General features: G+C 48.8%; 2 protein-coding genes across 23 annotated transcripts in view; both read right to left on the bottom strand.

Moving 5' to 3' along the window:
- Positions 1 to 3,252: 3,252 nt before the first annotated feature.
- On the bottom strand, positions 3,253 to 8,249 carry LOC131096896 (uncharacterized). Its single transcript, XM_058045537.1, has 3 exons — positions 8,205 to 8,249; positions 7,492 to 7,791; positions 3,253 to 3,554 (listed from the first exon to the last, which is right to left on the bottom strand). Exons 1-3 carry the CDS (start codon positions 8,245 to 8,247, stop codon positions 3,253 to 3,255), a joined length of 645 nt encoding a protein of 214 aa, XP_057901520.1. The 5' UTR covers positions 8,248 to 8,249.
- Positions 8,250 to 9,682: 1,433 nt separating this feature from the next.
- Positions 9,683 to 18,308, bottom strand: part of LOC131097122 (trypsin-like) — a 63,172-nt gene continuing 54,546 nt past the window's right edge. For 13 of the 22 annotated variants that reach the window (XM_058018227.1, XM_058018230.1, XM_058018234.1 and 10 more), the window contains 6 exons: positions 18,052 to 18,268; positions 12,802 to 12,888; positions 11,926 to 12,094; positions 11,070 to 11,323; positions 10,334 to 10,470; positions 9,683 to 9,938 (listed from right to left, as the gene is read on the bottom strand). In XM_058018227.1, the coding sequence (XP_057874210.1) occupies positions 9,789 to 9,938; positions 10,334 to 10,470; positions 11,070 to 11,323; positions 11,926 to 12,094; positions 12,802 to 12,841 (750 nt within the window). In that variant the 5' untranslated portion in view covers positions 12,842 to 12,888; positions 18,052 to 18,268 and the 3' untranslated portion in view covers positions 9,683 to 9,788. Of the gene's footprint in view, positions 9,939 to 10,333; positions 10,471 to 11,069; positions 11,324 to 11,925; positions 12,095 to 12,801; positions 12,892 to 13,099; positions 14,106 to 18,051; positions 18,269 to 18,308 lie in introns of all 22 variants that reach the window. The other 9 variants (XM_058018235.1, XM_058018223.1, XM_058018229.1 and 6 more) reach the window with 7 other exon arrangements.

The raw sequence follows: 18,308 nt of genomic DNA, 5'->3' as shown, positions 1-18,308 counted from the left end.
ATGCAAAAAAGAGGTAAATGCAGAGGGAGGCCTGGAGTGGCAAGAAGACAATGATGGAGAAATAAACTGTCAGCATCTGAGAAGAGGAGGAAGGCAAGGCCAGGAAGCAGAGCAGCAAATGAGAAGTGATCAACCTGCCTCGTGCAGCAGCCACAAGTGGAAAGCAGGTCCTGTTTGCGCAGGGACAGGTTTGTGCTCAGCTCCCTCAGCAGTCTCACCACTGTGCTCACCCTCAGCACAGTAGTATGTGCCAGAGTCATTGAGAAAGGCATGTTCTATTGAGAGGGTGATACTGTCTCCTTTTATCTTGCTGCTCTTGAAATGGCTCTCAAAACCCTTCTCCACTGCTGGATTACCACCCTGTATTGCAGATGCCAGTAGAGTCAGACTGGAATTCTTCTCTGAAGGCAGCATGAACCAGTACATAGCTGTGTTAGAGGATTTCTTCTCAGAGCATTCCAGATTCACGGATTGGCCTTCTTTGATCACCATGTCTGGAGACTGTTCCAGGGCTAAAACTGGAAAGGAAAAGTAGGAGCAGTGAGGAGGAGGAAAAAATGAAATAAGAACTCAAGTAGGCACTGTGAGTTGGTAGGAAAGGGTGAGAAGGGATTGGGCAGCCAAGGGAACAGTTCCATGCATGGGACAGCTCTTCAGATCAGCAGGTGAATTTCCAATCTCTCCTCAATAGGCAAGGTGCATTCCTGGGCTGTTTGTATCCAAAACCAGGAACCATCTACAGGCTGCACAAAGAATGACAAACACATGGCCATTGCAGAAGATTCAGGCATTCCCATTGCCCCCACAATCCCTGCTCATCCTCCATGCAGAAAGCTCTGCAGGATGAAGCAGTGCCAGGAGTGGCTCCACAGCTGGGAGAGCAGCAGTGGGATGAGTGGAGGTGCTCAGGGCTGGGTTGAGTTCACTTACCCAGAGGGGCCAGCATGGCCACAAAGAAACAGCAGGGAACCATGGCGGGAGAGCCCCTGCCCTGTCAGCAAGCTGCCTCTTGGAGCTGCCCAAAGGTTTGTGCAGAGGGAGCAGTGAGTGAGGGTGAGACATCTCGGGGTGGGGCTGGCCAAGAAATGACAGGAGGCATTGGCTGGCTGGGAACCCTGGGCAATGACAGAGAGCATCTGTGTCATTGTCCCCTCTGCCCTGACAATTGGCCTCTACAAGGAGATTTGCTTTTTTGGCAGGACTGAGCTTGTCCTCCAGTGGGGTGTGGAGGCTGCCCCTGGGATTCAGGCCGTGAGAGCCCTGGGGTGTAGAAAGCAGCTGTGCAGTGCAATTGCATTCACTCATGCTCTGCCATGGACACCTCTGTGCTGCTCTGTTCATAGGCTGAGGACACCCAGGCCACTGCAGCCTCTCCACTGCAGCCTCAGGTGTTTGTGCTCTTCAAGAAAATCCACATGTCCTCTGCTGCATGGGACAAAATCTGAATGGGATAACTGGGGAACCCAATGAGCACAGGGATGAACAACATCTGCGACCATGGCAAAGGGTGAAAGGGACACAGGGAAGGAGTGACAGGCCATTCTGACGAGGTCTGCTGGCAGTACATTTCCCTCATCCTTCTCCTCCCTGTACCTAGAGCTCTGCTGGTCAATAGGGAAGGAGAAACAAGTGGAAAATGTGAGAATACCTGGTGAAACTTCTGTCTCGTAATGCTGGGAAGCAGAAGGCTCCTGAGGTGTCATCCAATTCAGTGTTTGACCGAAGGGGAAATTTGCATGGAAGTTCTGAGGAAAACCGTATGCAAGCGCTAAGACAGGATCAAGGAGTGGAGACTGTGGAACAGTGCTGTGTTCTCAATTCACTCTGAGAATAATGGTGTTAACAGAGTGTCAGCTGTAGTTAAGCACTGCTTACCCCAAATCCAGGACTTTCCAGTGTCTCATGCTCTGCCAGAGAGCAGATGCACAAGCAGCTGGAAGGGAGCATTTCCAGGACAGCGGACCCAAACTGGCCAAAAGGACATTGCCTCCCATTCAGCCTGATGTTCTGCATGGACAAGGAGGGGACCTGGCCAGCTACTGCCTGTCCCTGCTGAGGATGGGCTGGGCACCAGGACACTGGGTGCTCAGTGACAATATTGTGTATCCCATGGATTTACTTGACTTTTATTTCTGTGTCTTTTCCTCGCTATTTTTTCCTATTATTGCTGTATTTGGATCTCAACCTGTCATTTCTGCCCTTTTTCCCATCCCACCAGGGCAAGGGGGTAGTGAGGGAGTGCCTGTAACACCCAGCAGCTGACTGGGCTTTAACCACAAGGACCTGAGCACCAGACAGCATCTCCATGTCCCCACTGCTGTGGCATGGGCTGCAGCTCCCATGACTAAGCCTGTGCTTCACACTCCAGCAAGGAATTCCCCGCAGCTGTTCTTGATGCATTTTGAGCATTCAGGTGAGGATTCCCTGGGGCCCTTGCCCTCTTTTTGAACTGTAGATAAAGAGGAATAAGCCAGTCAGGGCAGCCCTCGTGACTTTCAGCAAGCAGCAGGAGATGGAGTGGATGGGCCAGACAAGATGCTCAAAAACACCAACAAGCCCTGCTGAAAATTCCACTTGGACTTCTTCCTGCTGGTCCTTGTCCTGGTCACCAGGGACATTCCATGGCTCACCTAGGCAGCCTCCTGCTGTGGGCAGGGACAATTTTCAGACATCAGATTGTTCAGGTCACAGGGTATGGGTGATTCTTGGGCTGTGTGTCGATTCCCTGCAGGCCAGTGGGGCCAAGGACCAGTGGGCTTTGCCTTTCCAGCTGGTGGAGAGGGAACGTGCTGTGTGAACTATTCCACATCCTGCTTCCCTGGCCATGATTTGATGTAACAGATTGTAAGGAAGGAGAGATGGAGGAGGAAGGGAAGAGGAACTAGGAGGGGATTAGGTGTGAGAGGACAGAGACGAAAAGTCAGGGGGACAGAGAGAATGACTCAAAAAGAGAAAAGTCAGAAACAATCTGAATGGGAGATAAATGAGGTCAGACTGTGAGGACAAGAAAAACTGAGAGAGAGAAAGTGATTCAGAGATGGGAAAGAATAGAACAGTAGCTAGAGACCAAGCTAAAGACAGATTGATGATCAGATTGGTGGACAGAAAGAGAGACAGGCAGTTATATTATGTTTTTATGAAGAGCTGGGGGGCAAGTAAAAAAGGAGTTTACTCAAACAGGGCTCAGTGTGTGCTGGAGGCAGATCCCTGCTTGCCTGGAAAGGTTTGTGCTGTGCTGCACCAGCCTTTGACTCACTGTGGATCTTGTTCAGCACAGAAATATGTGCCTGTGTCATTGAGTAGGGCATGCTGGATCTGCACAGCTAAATGGTTGTTCCTAGTCCCATTACTCTGGAAGCGATTTTGGAATTCCTTCTCAATATCTGCTTTGCTGCCTTCCATTGAATACACAACCGGCTGCATTCTGGCATCCTTCTCCATGGGTAACTTGTACCAGTACATGTGTATGTAATTGTTTGCTGATGCAGAACATTGCAGAGTGACGGTGTCTCCCAGTCGGACAACTGAATCTGGTGACTGCTGAAGGGCCCAGCCTGGAGAGACAGGAGATGAAAGGTGGGGAGTGAAATACATTGAAGAGGATAAAAATACACATCCTTGAAGTATGCCATGGGAAGGAATCGCACCAGGATGTCAGAAATCAATGGGCAAATGTAATGCCTCTCTAAAAAAATATACATAGTATGGAAAGACCCCAAAACAATGCCCTTTTAATCCAACAGTGAATCTCTTTTGAGAAGTAATGTCTTGGGTACTCGGAAGAGAAATAATAAAATGGGGCAGGAAAATCTAAATTGTAGCTTTGCAGGGTTTCCTGAATCCTTATGCGGTGAAAATATTCACCTAGTTCATTGCACACCCCTGCCCTGGAATCGTTGGAAAGGGGCAGTGCCAGCAACTGGGAGCAGAGCTGAGGATGCAGCAGCAGCTCCAGTGCAGCTGATCAGGACCAAGGAAATGCCCACTTACCCACAGGGAGCAGCATGGCCACAAGGAACTGGTGGAAATCCATGGAGAAAGGCGCCCTCCTTCCAGGCACCTGCCCCTGGTGCCAGCACAGACGCAGAGGTGTGCAAAGAGGAGAGGTGCAGAGCAAGAGCTGCGTCTCTCTGTGGGTGGGCAGGGGAGGCAGCGGCAGTCTGAAATGTCACCAAAGCTCTTGGCTGCCCAGCAACGGTGGGCAATGACACCTGCAGGCAGTCATGAGCTGCTTGTGCTCTGCTCCTCTGGCTTCCTGCTGTGTGCGAGCGTGGCTGGGCAAGAGTAGGGGGGACTTCAGTAGGTGCCAGAGTTCAGAGCTACCACGGAGCAGGATGGGGCTGTGGGGCAGCCTGAGTGTGTGCGCAGGAATGCACACAGTGGCAGAAATTGATGGGAAGACAAGGAGACCTCAGGAATGCATGTTTGTGTGTCTGTGTCCCGATGTTTGTCTCCTCCCTAGCGTTCCTCACACTCACAGATTGCCAGACCTGCAAGCTGCAATGGGGAATCTCTGCCTCTCCCAGTCAGGCCTGACGTGTTGTCCAGGTATGGGAGAAGCTGCCGACCTACAGTGCTGGTGTCTCTTGGAGCCTGGCAGAGAAGAGTTCTGTAGCTGTTCTTCTCTAACTGCAGAGAGGGATCTCAAGGAGAGAACAGGCTGGTTTTGCCTCTGCACTGGGATTATCCTTTTGGAGACAGTTCACTTTGGAGAGAATTCTGAGCAGAAGTGCCCCACAGGATGTGCTGATACACCCTAACCTTCTCTGTGCCAGAGAAGAACAGCTATAATCCTTGTATCTTTATTGCAGCAGTCTGCAAATGAGCAGCAGGACACAAATGGGCAAAGCTGGAGAAAACCATGTCCTCTGCTCTCTGTGTCCACCCAGCCTTGCTCACCTGCCCAAGGCAGAGGGAAATCCCTGTAGGCAGGAAGGGACACTCGTAGTTTGTGTGCCCTGAGTTTGGGCACAGAGCTCTGGCAGCGCCTCTGCCCATCCGTGCTGGGCTGTGTGCACAGCAGGGTGAGGCTGGCCCATACAGGACATGGAGTGATGCCAGTGCCCAGGGCTCTGAAGGGCTTTGCAGTGAAGATGTTCCCCTGTGTCCTGTCAGCAGAGGAGAGCAGCAATGGCTGCAGCTCCTCCAAAATCCTCTGCTGCAGTTCTGAGTGTGTCCCATTGCATTCATTTCCCCAGGCTGCCTAAGAAGATTCAGGGAAGTCCCCTGATTCCTCTACAGAAGTTGTAGAAAAAAGCGATTGGGCTGCTTTGTAGGAAGCCCAAATCCTGCCAGCACCAGCAGCAGCAGCAGCAGCAGCAGCACTCCAGCAGAGCGGTGGCTGTGCCTGATGTGTCCATGGCAAGGGTCTCCAGTTCCCTGGGGTGAGCAGAGGGCAAGGCAGTGCATGGGGAGCCTTGCAGAAGACACAGGATTTGAGGAGTCAGTGATGTTGAACAGGCTTGGCTGCTGTGTGGGGCCCTGTGTTTAGGCTCTGGGAAGCTTGGATGTTAGCATGGGAATGTGCAGGGTGGGAACGACCTGGAGTGCCCTGAGCAGGCCTGTGCTGTGCATGGGTGTGTGTTATGCAGAACAGAATCCTGGGATGGGCCAGCCAAGAAGGGACCTCTGGTGGTCACTGCTCCAACGTCCCTGCTCAAGCAGAGTTATCCCAGAGCACATGGCACACAACTGTCTCCAGATGGTTCTGGGATATCTCCAGAAAGAGAGGCTCCACAACACCTTTGGGCAATCTGCTGCATTGCAGAGTCTTCAAATGTGCAGAGTTCTTATCGCAGATTCAGGTGGAACTACCAGTGCAGCAGTTTCTGCCCTTTGCCTCTTCTTCTCGTGCTTGGCATCGCAGTGAGGAACCTGGATCCACCTCTAGGAACCCTTCCTACAAATACTTGTAGACATTGATGAGGTCACCACTTAGTTGTTTCTTCTCAAGGCAGAACATGCCCAGCTCCCTCAGGCTTTGTTCCCTAAAGAGATGCTCCACTCTACTTATCACCTTTCATCTCCTGTCCTGGACATTTTCCAGGAGATCCATGTCTGTCTTACACCAAAGAGCCCAGAACAGGACGCAGCACTGCAGATGTTCCTCACCAGGGCTGAGTGGAGCCTGACCTTCTTCCCCCTGATGGCAATGCATCCCAGCAATGCTCTTCCTAATGCATCCCAGGACAACACTGACTTCATCGCCACCAGGTGAAATTGCTGACTCACAGAGACCTTCGTGTCCACCAAGAACGCCAGGTTCTTTTCTGAAGAGCTGTTCACCATCAGATCAGCCCCCAGCCTGGGCTGGTTCATAATGTATTTTCCACACACATAAAATCCTGCATTTGTTTTTCCTGAATTGCAGAATATCCCCCTCTGCCCATCCCTCCAAGCTGTCAAGGCCCATCTGAAGGGCTGCACAGCCTTCTCAGGTATCAGAAACTCCTCCTAACTTGCTGCTATCAGGGAACTTGATAAGGACACTCTCTACCCTTCATCTGAGTCACTGGTCTACAGAACACTGTATCCTGTGAGAAATTTCTGTTATCTGCTCAGCTTGCTAATGTAACCTGTAATTTTTATCCAATATTTGCCGAAGATAAAATGTATTATGTGGATGAAGGGCTGGAAGGCAGGTGGATCCTGCCCCAGACACCACTCTGCATGGAGGAATTAGGGATCCACTGAACACTTTACCAGAGCAAGCACAGGCTTGTGCTCTGCTGTTCCTACTCCTTGGCCACAGAACAACCACAGAGAAGGCGCTGCAACAGAGGAGCATGTGGGCAGCTGCCACACGGTGCTGGCTACTGCCACACCTGCCAGGCCTTGCCTTCATGCACAGGTGCAACAAGAACTTCCCACACAAACACTCCTTCTGTTGTTTGACAGTGAGAATTATGAGCAGGGTTGACAGGAGTTAATTAAGAGAAAGACAATGGAGTGCAGATTGAAGACAGAAAGAAGAAGGGAAGGGAAGGGAAGGGAAGGGAAGGGAAGGGAAGGGAAGGGAAGGGAAGGGAAGGGAAGGGAAGGGAAGGGAAGGGAAGGGAAGGGAAGGGAAGGGAAGGGAAGGGAAGGGAAGGGAAGGGAAGGGAAGGGAAGGGAAGGGAAGGGAAGGGAAGGGAAGGGAAGGGAAGGGAAGGGAAGGGAAGGGAAGGGAAGGGAAGGGAAGGGAAGGGAAGGGAAGGGAAGGGAAGGGAAGGGAAGGGAAGGGAAGGGAAGGGAAGGGAAGGGAGAAGAAGAAGGGCTGACAGAAGCAAGTGTAGTGCAAATAAGGCTTAAATGCCAAGGGAGGCCTGGAGTAGCAAGGAGAGAAGGCTGGAGAAATAAACTGTCAGCATCTGAGAAGAGGAAGAAGGCAAGGCCAGGAAGCAGAGCAGCAAATGAGAAGTGATCACCCTGCCTCATGCAGCAGCCACAAGTGGAAAGCAGGTCCTGTTTGCGCAGGGACAGGTTTGTGCTCAGCTCCCTCAGCAGTCTCACCACTGTGCTCACCCTCAGCACAGTAGTATGTGCCAGAGTCATTGAGAAAGGCATGTTCTATTGAGAGGGTGATACTGTCTCCTTTTATCTTGCTGCTCTTGAAATGGCTCTCAAAACCCTTCTCCACCACTGCATTGGCACCTTCAGCTGCATAAACCAACTGGGTCAGACTGGAATTCTTCTCTGAAGGCAGCAGGTACCAGTACATAGCTGGGCTGGAGGATTTCTTGTTGGAACATTCCAGATTCACGGACTGGCCTTCTTTGATCACCATGTCTGGAGACTGTTCCAGGGCTAACACTGGAAAAGAAAAGTAGCAGCAGTGCAGAAGAGGAAAAAATGAAATAAGAACTCAAGTAGGCACTGTGAGTTGGTAGGGAAAGGGTGAGAAGGGATTGGGCAGCCAAGGGAACAGTTCCATGCATGGCACAGCTCTTCAGATCAGCAGGTGAATTTCCAATCTCTCATTAATAGGCAAGATGCATTCCTGGGCTGGTTGTATCCAAAACCAGGAACCATCTACGGGCTGCACAAAGAATGACAAATAGATGGCCATTGCAGAAGATTCAGGCGTTCCCATTGCCCCCACATTCCCTGCTGAGCCTCCATGCAGAAAGCTCTGCAGGATGCAGCAGTGCCAGGAGTGGCTCCACAGCTGGGAGAGCAGCAGCGGGATGAGTGGAGGCGCTCAGGGCTGGGTTGAGTTCACTTACCCAGAGGGGCCAGCATGGCCACAAAGAAACAGCAGGGAACCATGGCGGGAGAGCCCCTGCCCTGTCAGCAAGCTGCCTCTTGGAGCTGCCCAAAGGTTTGTGCAGAGGGAGCAGTGAGTGAGGGTGAGACATCTCGGGGTGGGGCTGGCCAAGAAATGACAGGAGGCATTGGCTGGCTGGGAACCCTAGGCAATGACACAAACTGTGTGTCAGCACAAACTCTGTTTCTGCAGGGAAGCAGGAACCCTGCAGAGATGCAGCAGGTGGAAGGGGCCGGCTGTGCGTGCTGGATGTGGAGGGAAGGATGGGGATCTCAACCTGTCATTTCTGCCCTTTTTCCCATCCCACCAGGCCAAGGGGGTAGTGAGGGAGTGCCTGTAACACCCAGCAGCTGACTGGGCTTTAACCACAAGGACCTGAGCACCAGACAGCATCTCCATGTCCCCACTGCTATGGCATGAGCTGCAGCTCCCCTGACTCAGCCTGTGCTTCACGCTCCAGCAAGGAATTTCCAGCTTCTGTCCTTAACACATTATGAAAATTTAGTTGAGGATCAGATTCCTCTGAGACCTTTCACTGTCGTTTGCAGTGGGGGTAATGAAGTGTATGCGATTCAGGGCATCCCTTGTGTCTAGAAGCAAACAGCATCCTCTACAGTGGACTGGAGAGCTACATAAGGAACAGGCAGAAGCCTGAAATGGTCTTTTCAATGTGAGAAATGTTGTGTAACTGTCATAAATGAAAGGTTTCAGAAACAACTGAAAATGACTGACTGAAAGTCTTTTCAAAGCAAGTCTGTAAAGTTTTCCAACATGCTTCCAGTTCTACAGGCACTGAAAATATTAAATACTTCCTTCTGTGTGGCATACTCTATCTATCTGCTCTGTATTCTTCCCCTGTACTCGGCACTGGTGAGGCCTCACCTGGAGTATTGCGTCCTGTTCTGGGCCCCTCAGTTTAGGAGGGACGTTGAGATGTTTGAGCGTGTCCAAAGGAGAGCAACGAGGCTGGTGAGGGGCTTGGAGCACAAGCTGCATGAAGAATGACTGAGGGAGCTGGGGTTGTTCAGCCTGGAGAAAAGGAGACTCAGGGGTGACCTTATCACTCTCTTCAACTTCCTGAAGAGTGGCTGTGGTGAGCTGGGGGTTGGTCTCTTTTTCCAGGCAACAACAGACAGAACAAGAGGACACAGTCTCAAGCTGCACCAAGGGAGATACAGGCTAGAATTAAGGAGGAAGTTTTTCGCAGAAAGAGTGGTCAAATACTGGAATCATCTACCTAGGGGGGTGGTGGAGTCACCATCCCTCGATGTGTTTAAGGGAAGACTGGATGTGGCACTTGGTGCCATGATCTAGTTGAAGTGTTTGAACATGGGTGGGACTCGATGATCTTAAAGGTCTCTTCCAACCTAAAAATTCTGTGATTGTGTGATTCTGTATCACAGGCTATGGAAGTTCCCAGATAAACCATGCACAAAGTAGGGGTGCCTGAAAGTTTTTATTAATTTCTCATAATTTTTGCTTGTCCAGACCCAAAAGAACAGAAATGATGAGGAGAAAATACAGGTCACGCCAAACAAGCATCTCAGTTGGAGGCAATGGTGGACTGGATCCAGGAGACGTAGTTGCAAACCTTGGTGTAAACTCCGGGAAGGCCACGCTGGGCACATCCATAACCCCAGGAGACAATGCCCTGGAGCTGTCCATTGCAGACCACGGGACCACCGGAATCTCCCTGTGCACACAAAGGGTATGGATATTCAGCAAATGGCATCAGCCTGAGCAATGAGCCAGAGATCCCTGAGATCACTGACCCTGGAGGAAGCCCTGCCGGGCGTACTCTGCACAAAGTTCTACCAGGGCTGTTCCTGATTCACACTCTCCACCTGATGCTACCGTGCCTGACTTCAGCTCCAAGGGCACCACAGCTAAGGATGAGTCAGCTGCCTGCTTTTGCTGTATGTGGTACTTGGCAAACCTTCAGGATATGTGTGCCTGAAGCCTCTGCTGCCATTGAAAAACTCAGATTTACCAGTGCAGTGAGTATAGCTGACTCTGTAATGTGGAGGCCTCTTCAGCTAGGAAAAGGTGGGAGAGAAATGACTGGGTGAGGAGAGGCAGATGAGTTACCTGGCAGGAGTCTTTTCCTCCCTCCAGGTATCCGACACACATCATGTTCTTGGTAATTTGCCCAGGGTAGGCATCAGAGCACTGCTCGTCGGTGAGGACGGGAGCCTTCAGGCACTGCAGCTCGTCTGGGTAGTTAGCTGCAAAGAAATCGGGAGAGATGATTGCTGGTATTGCTGAGTCCTTTTCAGAGCTCGGGGAAGATCTTAGCAGAAAAGCAGATGCTGTTCTCCCAGCCATCCTGCTTCCTGTCCACAGTAAGCACAGCATGGGTCCCTTCTGTAGAGACGGAACAAATTCTACCCATGGGCCCACCATTCTACACTGCAGCCACCTGAACTTTTCTGGTACCTGGAAGTTCATCAGTTGGCAAAGGTGGGGCCACTCTTGTGATACATGCACTGGAAGAAACCTGAGCCTCAGGAAAACCATCTTCTCCTCTGGTGCAGGTTCAATGGAATAGACACCACTGGCCATGCACATCTCTGACCATGGGTGTGAAAGAACAGAGATCTCTGGTAGGAATTCAAGTTCCACAGTCCCAGACTTCACCCTTATTCTCAGAGAACTGACAACTCTGTTGACATTAACTGTGCAGTTCCTACACTGACGCATCACTCCAAAAAGCTGTCCCACAGCACTTCCCTGTGTTTTAGCCTGTCCTGTTGGGGATTAATGGCCAGGTCCTAGAGACTGTCCTGGGCCCCCGAGGGTCTGTAGGCTCCCCCAGAGTACTCACTGCCACTGCTGAGAGTGTTGCCCCAGCCGGAGATCAGGCAGGTGGTGCCGGCGGCCACGCAGCTGGTAGGCAGAGGAATGGTCTGGATAGCTTTGCTGAGCGTGGCTGGGGTGGCCAGCTTGATGAGCATGATGTCGTTGTCCAGGGTGTAGGAGCTGTAGCCAGAGTGGCGGATGACTTTAGCAGAGTTGATAAACTGCTGTGTGGATTCAGTGAGCCCCAGGTTGTGTTTCCCGAGCTGCACTTGGATGCGACTGGAAAACAGAAGGCACAGCGTGTCCTTTACTGCCGGCGGCAGGTTGAGAGAAACCTCCCTGTCACTGAGTGCACTTGCTCCAACACCACTGCCACAGAAGCCTTCTGGGGCAGAGCATCTTTCTTGTCCTGCAGGGAGCCCTGGGAATCCACACTGAGATCTTAACCCACTCCATGCATGGGTGGTGAATTTCTGCAGGTCTGTAAATAGCTGGCATCAGTTGAATACAGAGCAGCACTAGATACAAATATTCTGGGACAAGGCAAACGGCTCCAGCCAGACCTTGATCCTCTTCCTGTTCTCCAGGGAGAATGATTTAGCAAGATTCATGTAATTGATAGGAAATCAAAGCCCAGACCTCTCTGCTTGATTATCTCATTCTTATATCAGAAAATGTTCTGCATTCACAGGAATGTTTGCACAAGTGGAAAACCCCTCAGGATGCCTCGGCCTGGCTTCCCGAATGATCCACCCATCCCTTGGCTGTCTCTGGTGAGAATGGAGGCACTTACATATTTCTATCTCATAGCTCAGAATGCCTGCTAGAAGTGAACTGGAAGACAGAAGTAGGTTCTAGAAGGATGCAATTTTTTCACTCACGATTTGTAGCAGTGAGCAGCTGACACGACCCACTGGTTGCTGATGAGGGAACCTCCACAGAAGTGATATCCAGAATTCAGGGACACCTGATAGGGCACAGAGTTCTGTGCGCAGGTGTAGCCTCCCACAATCTTGTCATCATCGTCTTCAGCAAAGGTGGGGAAGGCAACTGGGGGACAAGAAGTGCCATGTGTCAACAGCTGGCCTAAGGTAATGTGGCCTGTAATCTGCCCTGTGACTGCCTGTCTGAATCCCCTCACTTGTAGGCTCCCCTTCTATGGACACTCAGGGCAGCGCTGGTGGGCAGGTCTAAGGCACATGCATTTGCTGCACCCTCAAAGAAGGGGAGCAGACTTACACGGGTGCCTCACGTATCTGCGAGTAAAGCCCTGCTGACTACTCCCTGAGGGAGCATAGGGATACAGAAATGTTTTGGTTGGATCAGATCATGGGTGTGTCTTTCCCTGAACCCCATCTACTGAAACAGTCAAGTGTTGACTGATGGAAAAAGTAAAAACTACTGTGCAGTGATATCTTCTTGGAGCACCCACTGAGGGTCCAAAATTTTGCAGTTGCTTTAGGACTTCTCGGTCCAGAGCTATTCCCTGTGCACTCCCTAGTCCCAAAGGAGGAGGCAGCCTTTTTCTGAAGCTGTGGCCACATCTCCATAGCTGGGTCAGGAAACCCTATGAAGGTGTTCATTCTCTAGCTTGTGGCACAAGGCATTATGAACAGAGAGAAGATGGAACCTGCAGGGCTCTGACTTGTGCAAGTCAAAACTGACTTGGCTTTCCCACAACAGGCTACCTTGCAGTTTTCATTTAGAAAATCAGCTTCCTATTAAATGGCAGAAATAGAAATAAAATATGTACTCACCAGCCACCCCAATAAAGGCGAGAAGCAGCAGGCACTTCATGGTCTCGATTCGACCTCAAACCCAGACTGGCTGACTGGACGCCGGAGCTGCTAGAAATACGTTTTTGGTGATGGTCTTATCTCTAGTCCAAGGTTTTCTCCAGACAAAAAGTACACAGTGGAAAATTTGAAGATCCAAGTGTGGGAATTAACAGGCATTGGTAGAATGTACAAATGTCATACACGTTAATCATAAACCTCTGCTAAGATAGAGAGCTATTCTAATTATTCCATATGGTAGCCTTCAATCTAAAAATACCTTTTGGCTTTGGAAGATGTGTAGTTGTTTTTCTGTCTCATTCTTACACACAGCACCTGTACAACAGGAATAACAACTCTCAAACCTCTTTCAAATTCCTCTGTGCTGATGGTATCTTTCTTAAAAATGCAAGTTTTTACCCAAAGTTGCATATTTTAAGTAGTGGACACAAAGATACATTGCATTTATTTGGGAAGAAAAAGAAATCTAGCAAACCCAGTGGTTAACTTTGTTCAGTTTATTTTAGCAAATTCCTTTTCTTGAATAATGTGTGTTTTTGTCATCCGCAATACAGCGTTTTCCTAAATCAAATTCCTCCATTGTAATTTCAAAAGGGAGGATAGAAAAACAATCCTGTGCCCCTCCTCGTTTCCCAAGTCAAATAGGTCAAATGTGGGAATGCTCAGCATCTCCCTTTTCTAATTTCTCTCTGCTAACCTGTATTAAAATGTCTGCCTATGTACCAAACCATGCTTTTATTCATCTTTGGAATGTTCTACAGACTCATTTTTGCCACATAAGAACTTCAATACAATGCTGATGTTTATGAGTGTGATGCAGATGAGCAATAATGCTGCAAACACAAATAGTGAGATCTTCTGAAATCCCTCTCTGCAGGAGTGGGAATTTCTGTCATGAAGCAAAGCTTTCTAAATCTTAATGCTTTGCTGAATAATCATGTTCATTCTCCAAGCAGCTGCCAACTTCATCATGTTAGCTCCTGAAAGACACAGGATTCTCTCCAGAGACATTAAAGAGAAGCCACGTGTTTGGAAATGCTGGAATAGCTTGATACACTAAAAAGGAATTCTCTTCCTCTCCATTTCTTGATTAACTTTTTGTGGGTCCTGGAGGACTGATATGCGCAGTGTCACTGTCCAGAGGGAAATTTTCCTTCGTGTTGAAGTACAAGTCCAAGACCTGGGCCTCCTCCAAGGTGGTGCATGAATTCTGTTGGCCTTTAAACTGGTATTAGTGCACAGCTTTCTTACAAGCATGCTGTATCCTGTGAAAGAAAGGATTAGAAGCTTCCTGCGGGAAAGGAAAATGTTCGTAATAGGACTAAGAGGGTTAAAAATTACCGAGGCTATCCAATCCCATCATAACTAAGTGGAGCAAGAAAAATTTCCAGTTTACAATAGTGTTTAGTTTGAAATTTCTATTTTCTTTGTCCAAAACATGCCATTTGTGTAGACAAGGGCTGTCATCAGATGTGCTGCTGAACATTCCGTAGACCCAGTGTAATTTTTTTTGCAGGCTCTTTCAAAGAATACACTCAAGGGTGTACATCTGTTATTACAAACAAGTTTTTAATTTCATGCATAATCCTACAGAAGAAAGCTGGTGGCTCTAGGGGCACAGGAAGGGGGAGAGATGTTGACTGAAGAGCAGCTGTGTTAGGTATTATCAATGGACAAGCAATGGCAGCTTGTACTTCTAGAACTTCATGTTCCTAGTTCAAGTATTTCAGTCAGCTGCATTAACACTAGACTCTGATAAAGGAAAATACATTTGTCCAGGCTGATGCAAGATCCTGGGAAAAAGAAACCTGGTAAAACTGTGGGCTGACGGAGATAAAGCTTCCTAGGAACATAAATCAGGAGGAGTTTCTGAGGGTAGTCCTTTTATACCTCACAGAACCTGGTGGTAGAGGTTGCATTGATTCTCTCTTCCCACCTGTCTCCTTTCTGGAAGAAGCTGGTTCATTCTCCAAAGCTTCTTATCCTCCATCTCTCCACACCTGAACAAAACTACTGTCACAGCCTCTTGCATTGTTCTCTATGCCTGTATTTCTCTTTAACCTATGGCCACAATACTTTTTTTTCTATTTCTGCCCTTGCCAAAGACATGGATTCTTAATGTCCTGGAGAGAAACTGGATGTAGGACCTGACAGGGATTTATGAAATCATGAGTGGCCTGAGGAGCCTGGGGAACAATGGGATTGCTTATTGTGTCTTAGGGAGTAGCATGCAAAACTTGTTGGTGGTGGCTTGTTCAGAGCAAGCAAAGGAAACTTCCTCTATTTTAGGAATGCTATGAAGTCCTTTCCACAGGTTTTCATGGATGCAAAGCATTTGCATTACCTCAAAAAGAGAAGGGACACAAGGAAGAAAAATCCTTGGAGGGCTATAAGGTTGAAGGACATCCGATCCAATCTCCCTTGTTCCCAGGAATGGCCTGGTGTTGGAATGTTCCCTGCTACTGCAGCCCAGCAAAATACCAAAGGTTATTACATATCTCTCTGGAGGAAAGTCATGGTTGCTTAAATCCTGCAAGGGTCTGGAGAGTTACCCAAACTCATGCCTTCATTTGCTGCAGCATAGAAGGTCTCCTGGGAGCATCTCAGCCCCTTTTGAGCAGCATAGGAGGGCAGTTGTCAGGTTTGACCTGACAAAGATGTATGTTAGAAGGTGGATTTATCTGACATTGCTGCTGGACTGTTCTTTTTCAGGCAGATATGGAAGTGGAGGTAGGGCTTAAATGATGGGAACAATTGGCCTAATGATTCTGAGTTACAAAGTTTGCTGGGGGAATAAAATACCTGTCTTTCCTGGGAAACATGAAGACTACTCAGAATACTGCTTTCCACACAACTTCTCTTCTCTCTCTCTCAGAAAGGATACCTGGATAGAGATGCTTATGTTTTCCTTCCCCTAAAACTTGTTTCTGTATTGCTTCCATCATTATTTAAATCTGATCCAGAGAGCAACTGATGGTGATGCACATTTTCTTCTCCAGCCTTTGAGCAAAATTTCCCTGTGTCCTGGAAATTCTCCAGTTGCCTTGGTATAATTTCTTCCTGCACTCTTCTCGCTTCCTTTTCTGAGGCAGAGAAAGCAGGCATCTAGTGAGGAGTGTGGCCAAGCAAGGCTGTGGCGACCAGGGTACAGTCTCCAGTTTTGATGGAGAAGGAACTGGGAAAGTAGGAGTAAAATGTTGCCACATTACATCACCGTACAAGCTGGCTTGTACTGGGCAAATGAATTCAGCTGCCCAGCCAGCTCCATAAGCTAGCACCTGGGTTAACTGATGGGAACTTCAGCCAATTATGTTCCTTCCTAAGCTGCAAGCGTATCACTGGTCCAGGATTTGGGGGGCATAAAAGATCAGATCAATGAGCTATCCAGACTGGGTTTTTCAAATGCCCTTTATAAAGAAGAGCTGAAGAATAAACTCTGTTGCCACATGAACATCGGGTGAGTGGTTCTCTTTGTCTCCAACCCACTTTCTCCCACATTCACACAGGAGAGGGAAGGGCAAAGTCAGAGGAGAGGGAGAGGGTTTGGTATGCTTAAAAACACTCCCCAAACAGAGATCCTTGTCTTTTCCCACTACTGTTTACTGCCACAGCCTGCTATGGTCTCCTTAAGTCACCTAGTCATCCTTTTCTTCTTCTAACATCTTTGTCCACTACCTCTTCCATTGACTGCTCTTTTTAAAATTCTGCTGCCTTCTTCTATTGTCTACTGTCTCTTCCTTCCCTATATATGCTGCTTTTCTTCACCACTGTCAACCCTTCGGCAGACATCCTCTGTCTACTTTTCCATTGCCACCTTCTATTCTTCTGCTGTATTCTTCTCCCACTTTCTTCAGTCGTTGCCTTTCTTCTTCCACTGCCTTCTTTTGCTGCCTCCTTCTGTCCTTTCCTCTGTCATCTTCTACTGCACATCATCCACATCCCTGTTCCTCCTCTTCTTCCTGTTCTTCCAACACCACCTTCTGACGTGTTCTTCTGCTACCTTATTCCACTCTCTTCTTCATCCCCTTCTCCTTGTCTTCTACTGCTTCCATCTTCCTTTCCCTTCTTTTGCCACCTTCTTCCACTGTAACTTCTTCCTATTCTTCTAGTGGCAGTATCTCTTTTTCAGGGGGAGGCCTCAGTATCCCAGACTCAAAAAGCCTAGGGATCAATCTTGAGTCTCCCTTAGTGCTTTCTGCAAGAGTTGTAGAGAAGGAGGGAGGGAGGGAGGGAGGGAGGGAGGGAGGGAGGGAGGGAGGGAGGGAGGGAGGGAGGGAGGGAGGGAGGGAGGGAGGGAGGGAGGAAGGGAGGAAGGGAGGAAGGGAGGAAGGGAGGAAGGGAGGAAGGGAGGAAGGAAGGAAGGAAGGAAGGAAGGAAGGAAGGAAGGAAGGAAGGAAGGAAGGAAGGAAGGAAGGAAGGAAGGAAGGAAGGAAGGAAGGAAGGAAGGAAGGAAGGAAGGAAGGAAGGAAGGAAGGAAGGAAGGAAGGAAGGAAGGAAGGAAGGAAGGAAGGAAGGAAGGAAGGAAGGAAGGAAGGAAGGAAGGAAGGAAGGAAGGAAGGAAGGAAGGAAGGAAGGAAGGAAGGAAGGAAGGAAGGAAGGAAGGAAGGAAGGAAGGAAGGAAGGAAGGAAGGAAGGAAGGAAGGAAGGAAGGAAGGAAGGAAGGAAGGAAGGAAGGAAGGAAGGAAGGAAGGAAGGAAGGAAGGAAGGAATTTTCCCCCTACATTGGCTCTGCAAGGAGAAAAGGCAAAGCATGTAATTATTTATAGTTCCCAATAGATGGCTCCCAAATCACAGAGGTGACAGCAATGCTGAGCACACAGATCCGGTTAGTTTCAACACTAGCAGTTCTATTGTATCATAAGCTGATATAAATGAAGGCTTTAATTTTGTTTGAAAATATGCAAAAAATCATTTTGCTTCATCACACTTTGGTCAGATCTGTAGTTATCTCAACCCTTCGTGCCCCACATTGGCACCAAAAATGGATCATTATGCTTTAACCCCAGCCAGCATCTAGGCACAATGCAGCCACTCACTCACTCCCTCACTTCCATTCCTCCAGCTGGATAGGGAGAAGAAAGTGAGAAAAAAATGTAAAAAACTTTGTGGCTTGAGATAAGAACTGTTTAATAAAATAAAAAAAATGTTTAACAAAAAAAAAGTATAACAATAACAGAAAAAGAAAACATCAGAAAAAGTGCAATTGCTCACCACCTGCTGAGCGATGCTCAGCCTGTCTCTGGGCAGTAATTGGTTCTGTCTGTCCAGCTCCTCCCAGTTTATATTCTAAGGATGACATTCTGTGGTGTGGAATATCCTGTTCGCCAGTTAGTGTCAGTTGTCCCAGCTAGGCTCCCCCACAGCTTCATGTTCACCTCCTTGCTGGTAGAGCATGGAAAGCTGAAAAGTCCTTGACGTGGAGTAAGCACTACATAGGAACAACCAAAACATCAGTGTGTTATCAATAT

Source organism: Melospiza georgiana, chromosome 2, assembly GCF_028018845.1.
Source record: "Melospiza georgiana isolate bMelGeo1 chromosome 2, bMelGeo1.pri, whole genome shotgun sequence".
Taxonomy (NCBI): domain Eukaryota; kingdom Metazoa; phylum Chordata; class Aves; order Passeriformes; family Passerellidae; genus Melospiza; species Melospiza georgiana.
This window is presented reverse-complemented; position numbering and strand designations above follow the sequence as displayed.

Excerpts from the sequence above, each read along its gene's own strand:
- LOC131096896 (XM_058045537.1), bottom strand. The coding sequence starts at position 8,247 with ATGGTTCCCTGCTGTTTCTTTGTGGCCATGCTGGCCCCTCTGG. Across the intron at positions 7,792-8,204 it reads GGCCATGCTGGCCCCTCTGG|TGTTAGCCCTGGAACAGTCT; the intron begins GTAAGTGAACTC and ends TTTCTTTTCCAG. Across the intron at positions 3,555-7,491 it reads TGCTGAGGGTGAGCACAGTG|GCTGGGCCCTTCAGCAGTCA; the intron begins GTGAGACTGCTG and ends CTGTCTCTCCAG.